Source organism: Larimichthys crocea, chromosome XI (genome assembly GCF_000972845.2).
Source record: "Larimichthys crocea isolate SSNF chromosome XI, L_crocea_2.0, whole genome shotgun sequence".
Classification (NCBI taxonomy): domain Eukaryota; kingdom Metazoa; phylum Chordata; class Actinopteri; family Sciaenidae; genus Larimichthys; species Larimichthys crocea.
The window spans coordinates 23549586-23562797 of NC_040021.1; the positions used below are offsets into that span (position 1 = coordinate 23549586).

Below are 13212 nucleotides of genomic sequence, written 5' to 3' on the forward strand. Positions count from 1 at the left end.
GTGGAGCTGGTGTCATGCCAGAACGGGAGCCAGGTGAATGGACAACGTAACCAGGCTTAGCAGCTTATGCACATAGCTAATGTTAAAGAGAACATTGAGAGTGACAAGCATGAATCTGTCAGACAAGAGTAAATGTGGGACTGACTTTTAGTGGTTGGTGAGAGCTTGGTGAAATAAAAGGCTGAAAGACAGACGCTGAGCTGGGCTGACTGCTGCTGGACTAGTCAGTGATATTAGCTGCTGCTGGGTCTGCTGTTGTTGACTCGTGTACAGCTGAACAGATTTACCACAGTGGGATTGCAGTCTGACACTGGGGGTGCTAAATCACAAAAATACTTATTTCTGTGCAGTGTTGGTTTAATTGTAGAATTCAAAAAAATATATTCTTTATTATTAATTAAAGAAAGGTCTGTCTTAAATGAAGGTCTAAATGATGCTGTCCAAATGGACTCAGAGTCAGCATGGTCCTTGTAGTTTTGGGGGAACGCGGCTTTTAACAAAGACTCTGGGCGGCAGCAATGGAAGAAGTCTATTTGGACACACCAACAAAGATCTTCCTCATTCTGTGTGTCATTGGAGCTGAATCAATAGCCGTGTATAGGGACATGTCTTTAGCACAATCATCTGAAAAGAGGGCCGGGCTTCTTAAAAGCTCCGCTTTAAAAAGACACAACAAGCACTTAATTTGTGGTTAGCTGGACAAATAAAAATGCTGCTTTTGATCAAAGTGTTTATTCTGTTAATGGTGGAGGAATATTTTTAAAAAGCAGTCACAATAAGAATGGAATAAATAAAAGTAATGTGACACAAAACACAATGTTGGCTCATGTCAGTGAACAAAAGGTACACTGATTTAAGCCTGTAACCTACGCATTAACAACCTATCCTGAGTCATTACATTATTAACTTTCAGTTTTTTTTTTATTGACCTCAGCGACCTTTTGATTACCAACCAGGCAAAATGGGAAACTGCCCTGGGGCCCAGACCCTCAGGGGTCCCCAAAGCAGCAGGTTCACGTGGCAATTAGTTAGTGGGATTGGATTAGGCACACATTTGTTTAGAAATATGCAGCATTTATGCACAATCTAAGATAAAACCTCATCTTGGAGCTCAGTTGGTGAAGTTATGTAGTCCACACTGTACCTGGTGAACACTTTAAAACACATCACACATACACTCTGCAGAATGAGTCTTGCCCTGGGGCCCTAAAGTTAATCTGACCTCAACAAAAACATCTGTGGTGGTCCAGATTACAGGATGTTTTGTCTTATTCTTCCTTGTTTCCTTCACAGTCCACCACTGTGTGTGTGTGAGAGTGTGAGTGTGTGTGTGTGTGTGTGTGTGTGTGGTTGGAAGTCAGCACTCGCGGCCTTTGAGACAGACTTCTGAAAAATAATCCTGAAGAAAATAAATCCAGGTCCAGGCCTACAGTAGACTATTATTATTTGTATTATTGTTATTATTTTACAAAGGGATGGTGAATTATTAAATTGAATGAAATCTAAATTAAAGCTGTTTTTAATATAAATTGATCAATTGATAAATTAGATCTGTGCTGCTGTTTTCTCAGTTTGCTGCAGTTAAAGCTGTGTGTGTGCGGCTGACATGTGACCAGCAGTTGATCAGCAATTGATCAGCAGTTGATCAGCAGTTGATCAGTACATTGATCAGATTCAGAGGACTCTTCTGGACCCTCGTCTCTCTGGAATGTCTCCCTCTCTCCTCCTCCGTCATCAACAAGTGTCTCGCGCACCGTTGGAGCCTTTTCAGTTGCAAATGCTCGCGCACAGACTGAAGCTGCTCTCTCATTGGTCCACTCACACACACTGCCTGCATGAGAATAGAAGAAGTTTTGGAGTGAACAGAGTTCAGTGTGAGCTGCAGGTCTGACAACAACAAGTGGTTTTCCGCCGATCAGGAGGCAGCTGCTGAGTTTCTGGTTCTGTTCTGTCCAGTGTCACAGTGATGACTGGCACCACCAGAGTTTAAGAGAACACACAGGTCGTCCGTTGCGGTCTGTTGGTCCTCCGTGTGTGTGTCGTGAGTAATTAGTTAATTTGGATCACCCGGCGCTCCCGGTTAAACCTGCAGGGGAAGCTGGCCACAAGTCGCCAGGTGGTAGGCGACAAAGACTGTGCGCGCGTAGCGTTTGTACTGTTGCAGCCGAACTCATCCGAACTTTGACTCCATCTGTCCAACATGTACAGCATGATGGAACACGAGCTGAAGCCGGTCGGCCAGCCCCAGTCTCATCAGACGTCCCAGGGAATGTCACCGGTCACCGGCAACATGACCGGGAACATGGGCGGCAATGCAAACTCTCACCCGAATTCCAAAACGGCGTGCGCACCCGGAGGCGACCCCATGGATAAAGTGAAGCGACCCATGAATGCTTTTATGGTGTGGTCCAGAGGACAGAGGCGTAAGATGGCTCAAGAAAACCCCAAAATGCACAACTCCGAGATCAGCAAGCGGCTGGGAGCGGAGTGGAAGCTCCTCACGGACGCCGAGAAGCGGCCCTTCATTGACGAGGCCAAGCGGCTCCGGGCGGTCCACATGAAGGAGTACCCCGACTACAAGTACAAGCCACGCCGCAAGACGAAGCCCCTGCTCAAAAAGGACACTCAGGTGGGCAAGTACCCGCTCTCCGCGGGGAACCTGCTGGCGGCGGCGGCGCAAGGCCAAGGTGGGAGTCCGAGGATGGAGAGCTACGGCTGGGGTCCCACCGGGGGGTACGCCGGCATGCAGGGCGAGGCGCTCGGCTACACACAGCAGCTCCACCGGTATGATCTATCAGCTCTGCAGTATCCACCTGCGATGACGGCGGCGCAGACATACATGAACGGAGCCAACTCGTACAGGTGAGGTCATGTGGTGTGACGTTTGAACGACAGGAGTGTTGGAATGGTTAAATTTAAAAAACTTAACTATAACTTATAAATAATCAATAAATTGAAAGAATTTTGAATCATCACATTTATACAGAAAGGACAGTGAACATGAAGTGCGACCTGTTCTGACAGCCTGATATCAAACTGAGGTTCATTTTGTTTGTGCATCACCTCCAAAAACTGCCCCACTGCAATCCACATGATTGTATGTGTCTGTGTTTTCATACATGTAACTTTGATCATTTCTTATGGTCGACAATTTTTTGTTGTTTCCAAAATAAATTGGTCTCACAAAGGGTCACATGCTTCATATACAAGGTCTGTCCATCGTGCTCTACAGGACAGATCACCTCTCCACCGGCATCACACACAATCTGGCACTTTTTTAATTTACTCAAAATTTTAACATAATGTTCCAGTTTATCGTGGGTCCTGATGATGGCTTGAAAAAAGAGTAAAATAATGCCTTTTTAAAATGATGAAAACATTTGGACCCTGTACACAAAAGAACCAGTTCATTGAGAAACAGAGTGAACTACTTTTTTTTTTTTTTTTTTTTTTTTTTTTTTTTTAATCTTTTCTATTTATTGTTGGATAAATAAAGTCACAACTTTCCACCTGCAGACCTCGATTGCTGATTCGGGTAGATAATGAGGCCAAACTGACACGTCAAGTTTGTGCACTTTCTTAGTGTTTTTTTTTTATTCCAGGCTGATTTTTCTAAATTCTCCTCAAACTACTCAGATTCTTCTTTTCCACAGCGTGCCTGTTGGAAAGCCCTGGAGAAAAAAAAGACTTTAATCGGGTGGAAATGTTGCGGTGGAGTGCATCAGAACCAGAATCATTCAGTCCCTTTGAATCAGTGAGGAACTCTGCATACGACGAAACAACAGGCTTCAGTCTGTTGTCTACTTGTTATGCGTGTGACGCTCTGTTCTGGGCTGGGTCCTGCCTGGAATGTTGATCAGTATGACTTGATGGCAGGCAGGACTGCTCTGTGTGTGGTCTACTACCCACAATCCCCTATTCCTGCTAAACCATTGTCCCCTGTTACACTTGTGGGCCTTTGCCTGCTGCCACAGGTCTCATGTCCCCCAGACCACAAAGACTGAACACTTGTAAAAATGTGAGGACGTTAAACATGTTGTTTTTTTTCCCCTCCATCAGGTGACTCGTTTAAAGATGCTTTCACATTATGTTTTAATGTGAGTCATGTTGGAGGCTTGTAGATATTTGAGAACTTGAAACTCCTTGGTAAGAAGAGGATTGGTCAGGACCACATGTCCACTGATCTTTACTAAACTTTATGGATTGTGAATTTGAGGTTGGATGACAAAAACCCAGTGATCTTTAGAACACAGAAAATGATTAATGTTCAGTTGACTTTACTTCTCATGGTGTAGAGGTTTGGTACGGACACCATTTGAACAGATGAGTGTGATGACTGTTCCCTGACTGGAAACTTTCTAAATCTCTTATTTTCCCCCTTCAGTTGTAAATGTGTAGCTTTTGGTACATTAGGTTCTGTTCCTCTGGGCATGCATCCAGTACACTTATTTGTCCGTTCATTTCAGTGTCTTGCATTGGTTCGAATTGTTGTGTTAGTGGAGGAGTGCAGATTCTGTTCACCACAGCACGATCCTCCATATTGGATTATTTCTGATGACGGTTTACCTGACCACTTCAGTCATTCCATGAATATTTGTTTGCCCCAGGTTTAAATGTTGAAATAAGAAAATGAAATCTGATCAGTGTCACTACTGATATTTTGACACTATACTGTGTTGGTGTCACCGTAGCTTAACACGTATTTAACTCGGGTCTTAGTGGTCGGAATGGTGCAAAGCAGAAGTTTGACTGAAGGCCCGCAGAGCTTCTCACTGTAGACATGCAGGGACTCGTCGAACACAGGTGTGCACCAATGCATTGTGTATTGAAAAGGAAGAGGCTGCAGTTTGTTTAAATAGTTTTCACTTCTGCAGGATTTATGCCATAAACAGTCATGACTACAGAATATACCAGTCAGTGTATCTCTGTTTTTGGTGGATGTCCATGAGTCAATATTTGAGTTCTTTATCTATCAGAATGAGCTAATCTTTAGTCTCAGTTTTAATGTGGCTGATTCTGGATTTTGGTGATCTTCTTTTAAAATCTAAAAAGAAGATAACTAGCACCGTGCAGCTGGAGACTTCTTGTTCATGTTGGCATAGCCTAATTGAACCACGGCACGTTGTCCTCCTCATTAGCTTTTATCTGTAACCTAATTATTAAATCCATGTGAACAAGATGAGTTGTTCTCATTGGTTTTTACATTAATTTCCTCGGGTGTGCACATGTACATAATCAAAGCACTCGGTGTTGTCTGCAGCAGGTCTCCTGACATGTCAGTGTGGCTTTTAGAGTAACTGGTGCATGCATGCTCTGATTTCCTGCCTTGGCATTAACCATGTATTTATCTGTTTATATTAATATCGTCTTCTCCACTCCACAGCCCCATGTCATACAGCAGCAGTCCCCAGCAGCCAAGCCCTGTCACCATGTCCATGGTCAAAGCAGAACCAGTGTCCCACTCTCCTCCAACGGGGACACCAAACCACCACCGGGGCCCTTTGCAGGGTGACCTCAGGGACATGATCAGCATGTACATTCCTGGACCAGGAGGGGATGCGGGCGACCCCACGACAGCACAGAGAGGCTACACTAGTGTCCAGCAGCACTACCTCACTGGAACCGTTCCACTCACTCACATCTAGAACTCAAGTAGGAATCATGGCGGCAGAGGGTGAACTGAGTGGGAGGAGCAGAAATGCTCATGATGCACAGCTGGCTGGATGGGAGATGGAGTCAGACTTTACACACCGGCAGAGCAAAGAGACACGATGTGAAGGAAAAACCACGTCAGTAGTCTCACAGATCCAGATGTGCCAGACACGAGTGACTTTATTTTTTTCTTTCTTTTTTTATAGAATTAAATCTTTTTTTCTACCTCTTTGTGCCACATCAGTTCAAATAAATGCCACACATGCCACCAAATGTACAAGGCTGAGCTCCTCCCTGCCCTCCACCCTCCAGCAGACTCTTCCTGTTTATTGTGTATATATTAGAAAATGTTTTTTTTGTCTTTATATTTTTAGAACTTATCCATAATAAGTCAAAAGACTAAATACCAGCCTAAACACTTGCGACTCTGGCACCCCTGACTAGTTCCACAATACTCCGTCAGTGCTGGGGGACTGGTCCAATTAGCGGGTTTAGTCTTCCACTGTTTGCCCATGGAGCCAGTCCACACAGCCTCCAACCGCAGCAGAGACCTGATTGACGAACCGCAAACTCTGAGCTGGTGACGGACCAATCACCTGAGCTGAAGGGCTGTGGTCTCTGGTCATTTGTCGTTGCCATTCTGATGTGCGTGGAGCTGGGGAACAAGCTGCGTGCCACCAGCAGCGACGATGGGAAGGAATGCACAACTTGAATGACAGCTGTTCTTCAAATGAACTCTTTGTGCCTTGGCTTTGATTTAGTACGCTCGTGTGTGTGTATATATATATATTTTTTTTTCTATTTTTAACTGATGAAATCCTGTTGGATGAGACCGAAAACACCTGTTGGACAATCAGCACTGCATCCACAGGACGCTCACTGAATACACTGGCTTCTATGATCTGTGGTTGCTTAGACTGTAGAACCAGGCTGGTTCTACACTCAGTAGTTCTAGTGTCGACCGTCACAGAAGATCACTGGAGTCTGGAAAGAGGTGTGACAGTTTTTGCTGCCTGTATGAGTTTTATTTGCTGTAATTAGTGTTTTTTTTTTTTTTTTTTTTTTTTTTTTTTTTAAGATCTTTTTGATGTAAATGTTCGGCTGCAGCATCTGAGTCGCTTTGTGTATTCATGTCACTTTTGCTTTAGGCAAGAAATGTTTTTAGGCTTTTTAAGTGAAGGGAATTTTAATATGAAATTCTACATTTTCAGTTTGATTCCAAACAGCTGATTTTAAGACTTGCAGGTCAATCTTCCACCACGTAAACTAGTTTGACAAGGCGGCCTCTCAGGCACGTTTCTTTGGATGACCTGTCACTGTTTGTTTTCACCACGAGTAAAGAGAATGTATCAAAGTAAGTTTCAGATTAAATCTCCAGTAAACCTCCCATCCTGTTTCTAAACATTTTCATCATTCTATCAAGTATTAAGTGTTTTTAATCGTGGTTCTCTAAAACTGACAGTACTGTCTGTTTCAGTCTAGCCTGCTGTCTGCTAATAGTGCTGCTATGGACCTAAAGGGAACTTTTATCTTCAACAGAACTGTGAATATTGAATGTGCTAGATTAGTTGGAACAGTAATGGAAAGCTTCAAAGTAAAGGACTAACTGAACATGCACTGGAAACAGATGCCTGACTTATTTCTATTTTAAAGGGGAGAGCAGTTCTATTAAAGTAATGCATGAATGTTTACATTGCTACCCTGCTAAGTATTTGAAAACTTAACTTTATACTGACTTGTATCTCTATTTTTAGAATGAATTCTCTTGTATGTAAATTCTGCCATATAACAGAGTTACGTATGTAGCATTGGTGTAAATAATGTATAAATGTGTGGGCTCTTATAGTAAGAGTCTGATTTTTCTTTTGATTAAAAAAAAATCTTTGTTATGGCATTCATGACAATATTAATAAAAAGTACAAATCCTTTTTTCATTCTTTGTCATGTTGAAGTCTGTGCTTTGAATTCAAAAAGCCTCCTCGCACACAAACGTCCACTTACTAGCTTTATCTGGAACTTTGAGCTGTAACATGGTTTTCCTTTAGCCGATGGAGCGGATCATTAAAAACAGTATAGTTTCTAGGTTTTGGACATAATGAATGCATACCGAATTCTTAATACACTGAACGTGTGATGGGTCCAGTAAAACACCATTAAGGTATAAACCCAGATGAATTAACCTCTGACAGTATCAACAAAACACAGTGAACACTGTGACTCTGTCGTTGTAATAGTAGTAGTATTGGGTTGCGTTCTATTTTACAAGCCTATATGAACAAGTGGCTGAGTATCAGTAGGACTCAGCAGTCAGCGGTCTCTGCTTCAGAGGACCATAGCAGTGTTTTTAGTTTTTACACCATTGAAAGCTTATTATGTAACACGTCTGCTGAGCATTACTTATCAGCGTGGAGTTTGTATCTTGTATTTTTCCAGATGATCATTTCCATATTAAGATCAAATGTTACACTTGCTACACATTTAAATCACACAAACACAAGTTGAAGTATGTAGTCGGTGAGGAAACATAATGCAGACTCTTCACTTTGTTAATTACATGAATGAATTAGAGTCTACAGTGCTGAAGGGGTGACTGTTAATTATTGAGTGTATGGATCATTCTCTTCCCCTGACTTGTAGTCAGTGGAATAAAACAGGCATCTGGTTCGTTTCCTCTCTCAACTCAGTCTTTTCTGCTCTGGTCAGGTGAATTGGAAAAGCTGCTTGTTTCTCAGCTGTTGCTTCAAACATGACCTCATCCATCCCAATGATTCCCGCGATAAGAAAGCGGAGCAGCAATAAAGAGCGACCTTTCTTCACTTTCACAGCGTCCTCACAGGCGGAGCCGTCAGCTCTGCCCGGGGCCGCTCACAGTCCACCTCCGGACAAAAGTGAACATTCGCGGGAGAACATGGATGTCTTGCCGGGGTGGGAAGATGAGATGGGTGAGGGTGGATGGGGGGCGGTAGTCTGTAGTGCCTAGAATGATTTAAAGCTCGATTATTTACTTTCTTATCTTTACCCTCTTTAAAAATTCACTTTGCCCCCCTCCCTCTCGTCTCTCCACAGAAAAAAGCGGGTGGATGGCCCGTTCGTAATTGGCCGTGTCGGAGGCGCATTGTCCGAGGCTTTTCAGGCCGCAGGTGCATATAGTAAAGCCGGAGTCTCCGCTCCTCCCCCGGGCGTCTTTGTTCCCTCTCCCCGCTTCCCCCACTCCCCCGCCGGGCAGAAAATTAGGGCCGCTTTTGGGGGCTTCGTCCTCAGGCTTAACCCTTTCACTGACCGCCGCCTTTCTCATGGAAATGGGAGAGAACCCCGCACCGGCTAATCGGTCACTGAGGGGAGGGGATTGGAGGGGGGTGGGGTGCGGGGGGCGCAGATGAGGACACAGGAGGAGGTGAACGATGAACAGATGCGGGGGGCAGACTCTCAGACTTTATATGTGAATGGGATTCAGTGTAAGAAATGCTGCTATGGAGCATTGTAGTTAATGTCGGAGCATATTTAATGAGACCTGTTACTATAATTATCATGTTGAGAACATTCATACACATATGACTTCTTTCCTCCTTTGACCCTTGGAGGAACTGCCTGAACTCCTCAAGTATCCCTGGAACCTTTTTAGGAACTTTGGAAATCATAGATATAACAAGGTTCTTCAAAAAGTTCTTTGTTTGTGGTATAAACCAAATATGGAATATATAAAACATAATAGAAATTGATATCACCAAGAACCCTTTTTTTAAAAATACAGCTTGAGTTTGGCAAAGTACCACAGGAACATTTCTCGCGTGTAACTAGCAGAAGTTAGAGCATGTATGTGTGTTGTTTTGGCTTGGGTCCATGGGTGGGTAAGGGATGGGGTAGGGAGAGGAATGGCTGGAGAAGGGGGTGGAGGGAGTGTCAATGGAAGGATTTTCTGGTCCAATACATCCCATCACTTAGCAACGAGCAGTGAGGCTTCAACAAGTGGTTGCCATGGATCTGCCGAGAGTGACTTAAAAGTCTGTACAAAGAGCTGTGGTCGGCCTCTGTGTGTGTGAGAGTGTATGTGTGAGAATCAGGTGGTGGTTACCAACAGGTTTTTTTAAGTGTGAATTGGCATTCACTCTGGTGACACATAATCTAGTCATAACCTCCAGGTTTTTCTGCAGCGGCGGGATTTGAATCGCAGCTCCTCTCCTGAGAAGTTAATTTATGCTCGCTCGCTGGCAGGTCAAGCTCTCATTCACAGGCTGCCGTTGTCTCTTTCTTCAATGAACATTCCAACAAGTAAGAGGAGGAATTAGGAATTATATCAACACAAAAAGACAGGAATAAGTTCAACACTGCTCCAGGAAACCAGCATTTCAAAAGAAGTCCTGGAAATGCTGTCTGGATTTTAATATATAGTACCTGCTGCATTCCTTCAGGGGCACACACACACACACACACACACACACACACACACAACTCATGCATTGCAGGGCAAACACAGTCCTACACACTTCACACACACACACACATGAGCAGACTGTAGACATCGATATGTATATTTAAAAAATAAAACAGTTCAGAAATCAGAAAAAAAATCAGTAATTCTTTTCTGTGTCCATAACATGAAACACATCTCCAGTTTATAAAGGGTTCACAACACATAAATTAAAGTATAATACAGACCCCTCGCCACATCTAAGAGTACTTAGAGCTGGCTCAGCTGAGTCCTGAACCACCCCTTAGTCCTGCAGGGAGACTTCCCATGATGCACCGAGCGCCTCTCTTCTTCTCTCTCTCCAGCTGTACACACTCATGTCCCATACATGTTAATAACTCTGCTTCTGCTTTCTTGTGTCGCAGGTTCTGATCATGGCTATGCATAGATCAGTTCGAGCCTGCCGCTGTGGTCCTGATGACGTTCACTTCAGATACTGTTGTTATAGTTGCTATTGTCAGTATTATTGTTGCTGTGCATCTTTGTCTCCCTCCTTCTCTAAAGTAAGCTCAAGTAAAATTGAATGAGACGCTATGTTCAAACTAGTACTGTTTATTAGTAATATTATAAAGTGTACAGCCTGGACCTGCTCTGTCATGAGATAACTTCTGTTATGATTTGGTGCCATAGAAATAAAACTGAACTGAATTGAATTAGTCTGACTCACAGGAAGTAGGTTGTTGTTGGTTTCATTTCCCAATTTGTGCATCCTCAATTCCTTTTCTCCTTCCTTCCTTAATGTCTCAGTCCATCCCACATGACATGCGAGTGAAGGAGGCAAGGAAGAGATTCAAGGAGAGAGGAGTCAAGGCAACAGGCATTTAACAAACTGAGGCTTCCTCATTTTAAAACAAAGTCAATAGAATACAACTTGTGGCCGGGCTGGATCATCTGCTGCAGCGCTCATTTAGACTCAGAAATGACAGCACATGTTGAAACAAAAAGTAACTGAACATGATGACACTGAATATGTGTAAACAGGAACAAACAAAGATAAAAAGGGCCGCTGTAGAAAGATACAGTCCAGAGCCGTGTGGAAGTGTCTGATGGAGCGTTCCTGTTACAGCTGCAGAGAAGCAGCAACAGCAGCCTCTGCTGTCACAAGAGGCAATCACATGAAAACCCAGGGAAGCACTGTCTGCAGAGGAGCAGCATGTAAGAGATCAACCATGGGGAAAAATAAACCAGCCACTCTGGCTCTGTGTGATGCCTGTGATGTGGAGTTCAGCTTGTTCTACTGGAGTTTTTTTTTTTTTTACAACCGGGTGTTAAGATGGAGGAAGACAACATCATATTGACACATCATGCAACAACTGACAGCCAGCATGTTATTTGATTCTGTCAAAATGTTTCATTGTACTGTATCCACTGTCTACGCTGATGTACATTCCTAAAATATGAAGCCAAGTTAGAGAAAACACCACAGAATAAGATGTGACCCAAATGGGCGTGGAAATAATCACTGTTATGATTACAATCATTTTTGAATTTTTCGAATTTTTCTTATGAACAGAAATAAAAAGCAGAGAAGAAGAAAACGTGTACCACATGACTCACAGCATAAAAAACACAGATCTTACATCATCATGTTTTTATGCTTTATGTTTGACACAGCTAAGAGAACGTTGATTGAACAGACAATTGATTTGCGTTGATCACAGATAGTATTAAATCAATAATTCATTTTGTTTTCTTTATTATATATATATTCCACATATCTTTCCTGACTGGACAGTGTCAGAATGTTTAATGTGCTGTGTAAGCTTTAAGTTTGAGACTCTGCATCGTGCAGTTGTTAAAATAAGAGCGTATTGGATTTCTGACAGCATTCCTCTCTTACCGTCAAATGTTCCTTTTTGTTGTAGTAATAAGTCAAATCTTATACGTTTATACTTTTTTACTTTTTGTCCCCTGTGTTTATTCACCTCATAGCTTTTCATTTACTTTGAAACATTTTATTGGTTTAGTTTTTACGTTTGTTGTAGTGGTTTTTCATTTCATATCGCTCCTAAACTTTTAAGTTTTTCTTTTTCTTTTACTTTTTCTAACATTTTAGAATTGCATGAGCTAATTTGATATATTCGGCTGGACTGTTTTTATTTCGCTGTGAAGCACAGGAAGTTGCTATATAGATATGGTTTTAAAATGTTTTCTGCATAACTCTCCATTATATCAAAGTAGGCAGCGTGTGAAGAGAACCTGTTAACAAGAACAGTTGTGATAGTCGTTCTCTCTGTCTGTCCAACTTGTTTCAGTTCTCCCAAGGTTGTTTATGCAAAAAGGCTCTTATGAAAAGAAGTGGATTCATATCAGTCTGAATAAGTTGTAAGTTTAATCAAATACAAATAATAAATGATAAAACACACCATATTTACTCCCTAAAGTAATTGTCATGAAAACTGAACAGAAGAGGATTTGTCTTACTCACTTACTTTGACTTACCTTTCTTTAGGTGGAGCTGAAGGACTTGACTTTGGTTGGTGCATCAGAGCTGACCCTGTGGTTCTCCTGTTCCCCTCAGCACATTAAAATCACAGGAGTCTCCCAGTACTGAGTGAGTGGGTGAGCAGCAGTGACAAGTCTGAGATTACTGTAATACTAATCCTAAAGTATACACACATCATGTTATATGTTACACCTCATACTTAAATTCACAGGATGTGAGGCCTGTGATGAGACGAGAATTTTAATCCCTTCTATACTACACTGCTCAAAAAAAATGAAAGGAACACTTTTTAATCAGAGTATAGCATCAAGTCAGTTCAACTTCTGAGATACTGATCTGGTCAGGTAAGTAGTTGGGGGGATTATTTGTCATTTCCATCTGTTTTGGTGTTAATGAAATTAACAACAGGTACACTAGAGGGGCAACAATGAGACGACCCCCAAAACAGGAATGGTTTTACAGGTGGAGGCTGCTGACATGTTTTACCTGCTCATCTTTTCTGACCAATTTCTCATCAGTTTTGCATTTTGCTAGAGTCAGTACTGGTAGCATGGTGCAGTACCTGGACCCTACAGAGGTTGCACAGGTAGTCCAACTCCTCCAGGGTGGGAAATCAGTATGTGCCATTGCCAGAAGGTTTGCTGTG

The 13212-nt window shown here is 42.6% G+C and overlaps 1 protein-coding gene across 1 annotated transcript; it reads left to right on the forward strand.

Annotated features, from left to right (window-relative positions):
* Positions 1 to 1572: 1572 nt before the first annotated feature.
* LOC109138101 (transcription factor Sox-19b) lies at positions 1573 to 7039 on the forward strand. Its single transcript, XM_019257361.2, has 2 exons — positions 1573 to 2862; positions 5384 to 7039. The coding sequence occupies exons 1-2, from the start codon at positions 2201 to 2203 to the stop codon at positions 5643 to 5645; spliced, it is 924 nt and encodes a 307-aa protein (XP_019112906.1). The 5' UTR covers positions 1573 to 2200; the 3' UTR covers positions 5646 to 7039.
* The last annotated feature ends 6173 nt before the right edge of the window (positions 7040 to 13212 follow it).

Bases quoted from the DNA above. Each gene is read 5' to 3' on its own strand.
- LOC109138101 (XM_019257361.2), top strand. From the start codon at position 2,201: ATGTACAGCATGATGGAACACGAGCTGAAGCCGGTCGGCCAGCCCCAG. The intron at 2,863-5,383 runs GTGAGGTCATGT...TCCACTCCACAG, and splicing joins AACGGAGCCAACTCGTACAG to CCCCATGTCATACAGCAGCA.